Here is an 8,518-nt window from a genome sequence, read left to right on the forward strand (position 1 = left end):
GCCGACTTCCTTCCCCATCATTCCCGAATCCGTTGGGATCGATGATCTCGCTGTTTGGTCCCTTCCCCTGACTCAATCAACTAACCAACTGAAACGCGAAAAATTATTTAATTAGCTGGATCGTCTCAGATCGTACTCTGTGGTGTTTTTCAGTACTGACAAAGAATGTCAAGGAAATGGCAAACTCAGCAACTTACAAAGTATAGCTCCAGATACTCTGAGTCGGCTGTTGTTAACGCCTTAAGAATTCTAACAGTGCCATCCCAGTATACATAACGACGAAGAGTATTATAGTTACTAACATCGGTTTGCATAAAAGGAATTGCAGTGAACACTAGACAGGAAAAATATCTGTGCTCGCCTAGAACTTCTTTAATCGTTCTAAAGAAATTCATTTATGTTTTTCCAGGTTTGACCTCCAAAGGCCTTAACAAAATGAGTACTATGACAGACTGAAACTATGTAGCTCGAATTTGCAACCGTTACCAGCAGAACTATTCAGGTACTGCTCATGATCCCGCTTCACCGTTTTCTTCTTCCATACTTTAGACTTTGGAATCGAACTGCAAGCCGAATGTCTTCGCTGTGGCATGTCCATCATTCTTTATAGGATCCTTGACAGTCTATTAGCCCCTTACACATTAAACCCATGGAAACAACCCATTTCCTTATTTTCTAGTGAATTTAATTATAATGATGTGAATTATAAAAAGGACCGGGGATGAGAGTCTAGTGGTAATTTTGGTTAACTAGTTTGCAGTAGCCTAAAGTTTTAGGGTGATCGAGACGCATTTCTCGGAGAGAAGTAGGATGACTGACTCACAATTCAAAGCAATAACGAAATTATTTACCAACGACGAAAAGTTCGATCAGTATTCAGAAGCGTGCAAATTTAGCCACGGCATGAGGAAAACAATAGGTTCGTTCACGTCACATATTATCTAAAGATAAGAAACTGTGATCAGAATTTGCTAAACCGTGTTTGAGGTTCACTTTAGGCTCGGGCCACGAAATAAGTGACGATTTTTCAAAAATAATAGTCTTACTATTTCCTCAACCGGAAAAAGTTGAACTTTCTAATAAGTCAACCGAAGACAACGTCATCGGAACCCTTCCACAGCTTGTGGCATTGGCAGTGCTAATGTAAAGCCTCGCTACAATAATCATAATTTCTCTATTTTCGACTCAGTGTGGCTTCATGATATTAAATTAGGGGGAATTTAGCTTTCTGGCGAGACAAAAAATAAATGAAGAAACTGGAATGTGGATACTTCTCGTACAGGACCAAAGCGCTAATGGTTTATTTCGGTTTGAAAAGCATTGTCATCTCTGTTAGATTTATGTCTAGCAACTTAGAACCGTTTTATATTTAATTGCATACGTATGGCCCCTTGTATCCGTTGGCACAATACGGAGATAAACGTATTCACGTTTCTTATGTGACTTTGCTCTCCTTATTTTCTCAGCAAGACTTTTTTATTTTATTTTTATTTTTTATTTACCTACACCATCAGAGCTTCATTCATATGGAAGTTGCTACGTGTTTCTTCACGATGGAATTACACAAATAAGAAATAAACATAGTTTAGATTCGATGGTCGTCTAAATTTCCATTGTCCGTGGATTTGAAACAACTCTCTCTGAGAGAAAATTCGGTTGTTAATATGCGGCAAGAAATGTAAACAGAAAAATTATTTAGTATCCCGTATTAATCCGTATAAATTTCTCGACGGCTGAGAAACGAATTGTTTCGTTAGACCTATTTCAGAACACTTGAATGTTGACACCAATAGCAGTGACGAATGAAAGACACATTGTCAGTGATTAAGTCTCGCCATGGTCAAACGTCAGTTTTTGTAATCATAACACTGAAGTTACCGCTAACAGTTCTCTCAGTCACTTTTAATGCTCACTCTCAACGTGTGTCTTATTATTCAAATTTCTTAGAAATACGGGGACAGCTTGATACAAGGTAGCAGCCAGTGTCATATGTCGTCTTTCCTAACAGTCCTCCAGCATCGGAACTGTGGATATTTGCTATAGTTAAGTTACACGTTTAAATAACATTGCCTTACTTTAAATTTTCTTGTTACTGTGTTATATTCGGCTATATTTATTGTTCATTCTGAAAGATGTTATACACATTCGTGAGGAATTGTGTTACACACACTATTATTATGTAGTGCCCGCATTTTTTCCTGGTAATGGTGGCGACACGAAGTGCTCTGGACTCAAACGAGACCTGGATATCATTGCGAAACCGTCTCCCCTCCCCCCAACCCAAACTTCAATCCCCAATGGACCACCTTCAAGCTGTCTCTGTACCGTTCTACTCTCGAACGGCGCGCGGGAAAAACGAGCAATTACATTTTTCTGTGCGAGCTCTGATTTCTCTTATTTTATCGTGATTATCATTTCTCCCTATGTAGCTGGGTGCCAACAGAATGTTTTCGCAATCGGAGGAGAAAACTGGTGATTGAAATTTCATGAGAAGATCCCGTCGCAACGAAAAACGCTTTTGTTTTAATGATTGCCACTCCAATTCACGTATTATGACGTCCTATGTCCTGGATACCTACACTCGAATGTCGCAGCCAGAATAAGGTCTGAAGATATATACACTCGTCGCATAACACGCAAAACTATTCCATCCGCTGTGGCGAAACAATATTTCTTACTCCACCAAAGCAGCTATTAAGCACTGTTACTAATAACTAACCAAAAATTTCCCATTTATCACGATTACAACCCAATGTTAAACGTAACTGTAAGTCACAGAAATGAGACTCAACGGACTGAAATTTGTGTGCCGTTTCTATCTTGACAGATGCGTCAGCGAGCTGGAGCAGGGGATGAGTGAGTCCACGTACGTCGTTCTGCTGGTGAACGCCCTTACCATTTGTTTGCAAGCCTTCGGATTTGTTGAGGTAGGTACCTAGTGATCAATTCTCTATGAATGAAACTGCCGGCAAAGCGATGGACGTTATTATTATTCATTATCTGTAAGAAATATTCTAAAGTAGCGGCAGTATAAAGTAGACCACAGTCCTCGACACAGTGTAATGAAATAAAACGTTATGATTATTATTCTGTCTAGTGAATGGACACGCCTGGACCACCACGTATTACTCTTCAGGATATCCATGACGTTGAGCGGACATTTAATAGTAACGTTAGCATGATAGTACTAGTAGTACTGATCGTTTTAGTCATCCAAGGGTCATTTTCACAAGGTAATATACATGTCATCGTGTTACATTTTACGAATAAGAAACGTAATTCAAGTGGACAGGCATTACCCTACATGTGTAGTTAACCAAGGACAGGAGAGGTGACGTTGACCTTATAATAAGAACCATCTCGGCATTTGCCTGTAATATCTACATATACATACATACTCCGCAATCCACCATACGGTGCATGGCGGAGGGTACCTCGTACCACAACTAACATCTTCTTTCCCTGTTCCACTCCCAAACAGAACGAGGGAAAAATGACTGCCTATATGCCTCTGTACGAGCAGTAATCTCACTTATCTTCGTGGTCTTTCCGAGAGATGTAAGTTGGCGGCAGTAAAACTATACTGCAGTCAGCCTCAAATATTGGTTCTCTAAATTTCCTCAGTAGCCTTTCACTAACAAAATACTGTTACTTCTTACTGTACGTTTGAGCCAATTAGTTCTTAGGGGAAAATGGTGAAGTATCTTACTGAATGGTATAGCTATGTGCATTTACCCACTTTCCATACTAGACACCATTTCTATAAATTGTCAATAATATAGCACTAGGAGCTCTAGACAGCTGAGATGTCGCCGACAAAATCGTGTCACACATACAGGGTAAGAGATGAACTACAACACAAATAATATAGTGCAGAGAATCCTTTCCTTATTTATAACTGATACTCAGTCGCAACAAAACACAATACATATCATGTGATGAGGGCAGGAAGTTAATGTAACATACACTACCGGCAATTAAAATTGCTACACCAAGAAGAAATGCAGTTGATAAACGGGTATTCATTGGACAGATATATTATACTAGAAATGACACGTGATTACATTTTCAGGCAATTTGGGTGCATAGATCCTGAGAAATCAGTACCCAGAACAACCACCTCTGGCCGTAATAACGGCCTTAATACGCCTGGACATTAAACAGAGCTTGGATGACGTGTACAGGTACAGCTGCCCATGCAGCTTCAACACGATACCGCAGTTCATCAAGAGTAGTGACTGGCGGATTGTGACTAGCCATTTGCACGGCCACCATTGACCAGACGTTTGCAATTGGTGAGAGATCTGGAGAATGTGCTGGCCAGGGCAGCAGTCGAACATTTTCTGTATCCAGAACGGCGCGTACAGGACCTGCAACATGCTGTCGTGCATTATCCTGCTGTAATGTAGGGTTTCGCAGAGATCGAATGAAGGGTAGAGCACGGGTCGTGACACATCTGGAATATAACGTCCACTGTTCAAAGTGCCGCCAGTGCGAACAAGAGGTGTCCGAGACGTGTAACCAATGGCACCCCATACCATGACGCCGGGTGATACGCCAGTATGGCGATGACGAATACACGCTTCCAATGTGCGTTCACCGCGATGTCGCCAAACACGGATGCGACCATCACGATGCTGTAAACAGAACCTGGATTCATCCGAAAAAAATGACGTTTTGCCATTCGTGCACCCAGGTTCGTCGTTGAGTACACCATCGCAAGCGCTCCTGTCTGTGATGCAGCGTCAAGGCTAACCGCAGCCATGGTCTTCGAGCTGATAGTCCATGCTGCTGCAAACGTCATCGAACTGTTCGTGCAGATGGTTGTTGTCTTGCAAACGTCCCCATCTGTTGACTCAGGGATCGAGACGTGACTGCACGATCCGTTACAGCCATGCGGATAAGATGCCTGTCATCTCGTATGCTAGTCATACGAGGTCGTTGGGATCCAGCACAGCGTTCCGTATTACCCTCCTGAAACCACCGATTCCATATTCTGCTAACAGTCATTGGATCTCGACCAACGCGAGCAGCAATGTTGCGATACGATAAAGAGCAATCGCGATAGGCTGCAATCCGACCTTTATCAAAGTCGGAAACGTGATGGTACTCATTTCACCTTCTTACACAAGGCATCACAACAACGTTTCACCAGGCAACGCCGGTCAACTGCTGTTTGTGTATGATAAATCGGTTGGAAACTTTCCTCATGTCAGCACGTTGTAGGTGTCGCCATCGGCACCAACCTTGTGTGAATGCTGTGAAAAGCTAATCATTTGCATGTCACAGCATCTTCTTCCTATCGGTTAAATTTCACGTCTGTAGCACTTCATCTTCGTGGTGTAGCAACTTTAATCGCCAGTAGTGTATTTGGTATCTAGTATTCTCGCGTAGCTTAGTGGAAAATTTCTAAATCCATGCAGTCCGCGATAAAACTGAGGAAACAGAAAGAAACGAGTACATTCGTCTAGGTCAGCGCAACTACTGCAGATCATTATAGCAGCCAAAAGGCTTGTTAAATTGGTTGGTATTGTGGCGACCTTTCGCCACGTAGCTGTCTTAGCACTTCCGCACATCCCTAACTCGCAGCTGCCGTCTGCTACGGCAACGACTTTCTCCTTTCGCGTGTTACTCCCGGCCCGGGCTGTTGATCCTGCCGTGTGACCGGATACTGGCATACTACGGTTGCTGGCTACCGGTTGAGAGGATTAGGTCGGTCCGTACCGAGACTTCCACCGACGTTGCCTCAGCCAGCCCCCATTTTCTTCTCGCGCCGTCGGTTCTTACTCGGCGTCGGCGCCGATAGACATCCGGGCCGCCCCGTCTCAACCCCCGCTACGCAGTCGAGCGTGTAAATGGTGTCCCGTGCCGCTTCTTGAGCTGAAGACTACTAACTCCTCCCCTCGCAGGTGAAACTCGGGGACGAGATTGCTTTCTTGGTTGGCGTCAGCCTTTTTTTACTGCGTCGCGCCTTTTTTCAGAGCAAACCACGCCCGCGACTAACTTTGCTCAGAACTTATGAATTTAGAGACTATTTCGTGTGTTTCTTTGTAGTTGCATAGTTGTTAATGAGATGGTTCGTTGACAACGTGTGAACATTGTTCTCTGAGCGGAGCCAACCATGCATTGCTCTACTGTTTCGACTCGTAAGTTAGGTAAGGAAATATACCTACACCATCTTACAACCTATCAAACTAAGCATAAAGAATATATCAGGCCAGTAAGTCTAGATAAAGACAAAGAATGCAACAGAACAGTATGAATGATCTGTAATGATGCGAAACGATTGGTCTCTAAGATATGGATCTGTCACACTGTTTGTCGGCCGAGGTGGCCGAGCGGTTCTAGGCGCTTCAGTCTGGACCGCTACCGTCGCAGGTTCGAATCCTGCCTCGGGCATGGATGTGTGTGGTGTCCTTAGGTTAGTTAGGTTTATGTAGTTGTAAGTTCTAGGGGACCATGACCTCAGATGTTAAGTCCCATAGTGCTCAGAACCATTTTGTTGTGGAGTGGCCAGACAGCCAATCCACTATGACCGGTAGCCGAAAGGCACGCGTTAAGCTCACGCAGGCTGGCGTGAGGTCTGGAACAGGACACGGAAATGAGACTAGTAGAAAAAGGTACGTAGCTTCTGGAATACTTAACTTTAATCCATAATTGGTGAACATCGCTCTTGACGGTACATGCATCACAAGATAAATAGCAAATGATAATGGCGCCTTGCTAGGTCGTAGCAAATGACGTAGCTGAAGGCTATGCTAACTATCGTCTCGGCAATTGAGAGCGTAATTTGTCAGTGAACCATCGCTAGCAAAGTCGGCTGTACAACTGGGACGAGTGTTAGGAAGTCTCTTTAGACCTGCCGTGTGGCGGCGCTCGGTCTGCAATCACTGATAGTGGCGACACGGGGGTCCGACGTATACTACCGGACCGCGGCCGATTTAAAGGCTACCACCTAGCAAGTGTGGTGTCTGGCGGTGACACCACACATTTCAACCATTTTTTTGTCACACTGTTTCGTTTCGGCTTCCACTGGCCATGTCGCAAAAGAGATGCATGTGTAAAAACGGTGGATGTTGGAGGGATAGCGCAACGAAGAGTACTCGACCACAACGTAGCAGAACGACGTCGGACACACAGAGCACAAAGTTCTTCTTCAAGGAGAATCTGTGCAGAATATGACTGGAAGCCGCCGTCGTGATAATAAGGGACTTAGACTGACTAATTTCCACCGATTCACTGATAATAGAGCTCCAGAACTTTGACGAATGGACCGTTTTATTTCACTGAGCAATAGACATACAGTGTTTGGCGATAGCGGACTTATTGGCTCAGAGCAGGCGCGCATGCCACCGAAGTTCCGTGATGCGATTCTGAACAGTACGCATCGTTTCCCCTATATAATTTTTGCCAGAATCACAAGGAATCCGACAAACACCGGCCTGCGCATGTCTAGGTTGTCGTTCAAGTAGCGCGAACGCAGCGCCAACTGGATACACCATACATGTGCCGGCAGGGTCTAGAATGAGGCAGATCAGTGTATTTTCGCCAGTAGGAGATCGCTGGAAGACTATGCGCCGAAGCATCGTGGCAACGAGTTACAGACATCCGGCAGCTAACTGATTGGTCTATACTCCCAGAATGCTTTAAACTTCACAAATGGGGACATGTCAGCATCGACTCTAGAGTAATGTAGCTATAGGAATGAAATCTGTTTGCGTCGTTAGTTCTATTTCGTCTGCTATGGTCTGCGCTGATGACTGTCGTGCCACTGCGTTGGATATGCTGTTCACAAATGACAAGGCTGTAGATACCATGAAGGCATTGTCGCTGTGCTGAGTTAGAAGGTGTTGCGTCTTAGGACAAGGCCCAGTTCAGCTTGTCCCACAGTGGTGACCACGTATGGGTTAGACACTTCTGTGTTGACTGTATACAGGTAGCTACTACTGTTGGGTAAAACAGTGGAATATCATTAAGTACTCGGTGTCTGGTCCAGAGCTGAGAAAACTGAAGATGCATACTGGTATGCTTGCAATAATTCCTTACACAGTTAAAAAGATGAAGTCACAGAGTTTTTAGACAATGACGTGAGTCCAGTTGATAGCGTGGTCTATGTGTAAGAGGTAATCAACATCCTGCCTCACATTCACAAGCATGGAGAGTGCAACCTGTCCTGGTGATGTCTTTATCCATTCCAGTTCAGCTTGTCCCACAGTGGTGACCACGTATGGGTTAGACACTTCTGTGTTGACTGTATACAGGTAGCTACTATTGTTGGGTAAAACAGTGGAATATCATTAAGTACTCGGTGTCTGAGCCAGAGCTGAGAAAACTGAAGATGCATACTGGTATGCTGGCAATAATTCCTTACACAGTTAAAAAGATGAAGTCACAGAGTTTTTAGACAATGACGTGAGTCCAGTTGATAGTGTGGTCTATGTGTAAGAGGTAATCAACATCCTGCCTCACATTCACAAGCATGGAGAGTGCAACCTGTCCTGGTGATGTCTTTATCCAT

General features: G+C 44.0%; 1 protein-coding gene across 1 annotated transcript in view; it reads left to right on the forward strand.

Moving 5' to 3' along the window:
- LOC126195723 (uncharacterized) overlaps positions 1-2,939 on the forward strand; it is a 37,846-nt gene extending 34,907 nt beyond the window's left edge. Inside the window, exon 4 of the mRNA XM_049934352.1 lies at positions 2,828-2,939. Within this exon, the coding sequence (XP_049790309.1) occupies positions 2,828-2,939 (112 nt within the window). The remainder of the gene's footprint in view (positions 1-2,827) is intronic.
- The last annotated feature ends 5,579 nt before the right edge of the window (positions 2,940-8,518 follow it).

The sequence above is a fragment of the Schistocerca nitens genome, chromosome 7 (assembly GCF_023898315.1).
Source record: "Schistocerca nitens isolate TAMUIC-IGC-003100 chromosome 7, iqSchNite1.1, whole genome shotgun sequence".
In the NCBI taxonomy this organism is placed as follows: Eukaryota; Metazoa; Arthropoda; class Insecta; order Orthoptera; family Acrididae; genus Schistocerca; species Schistocerca nitens.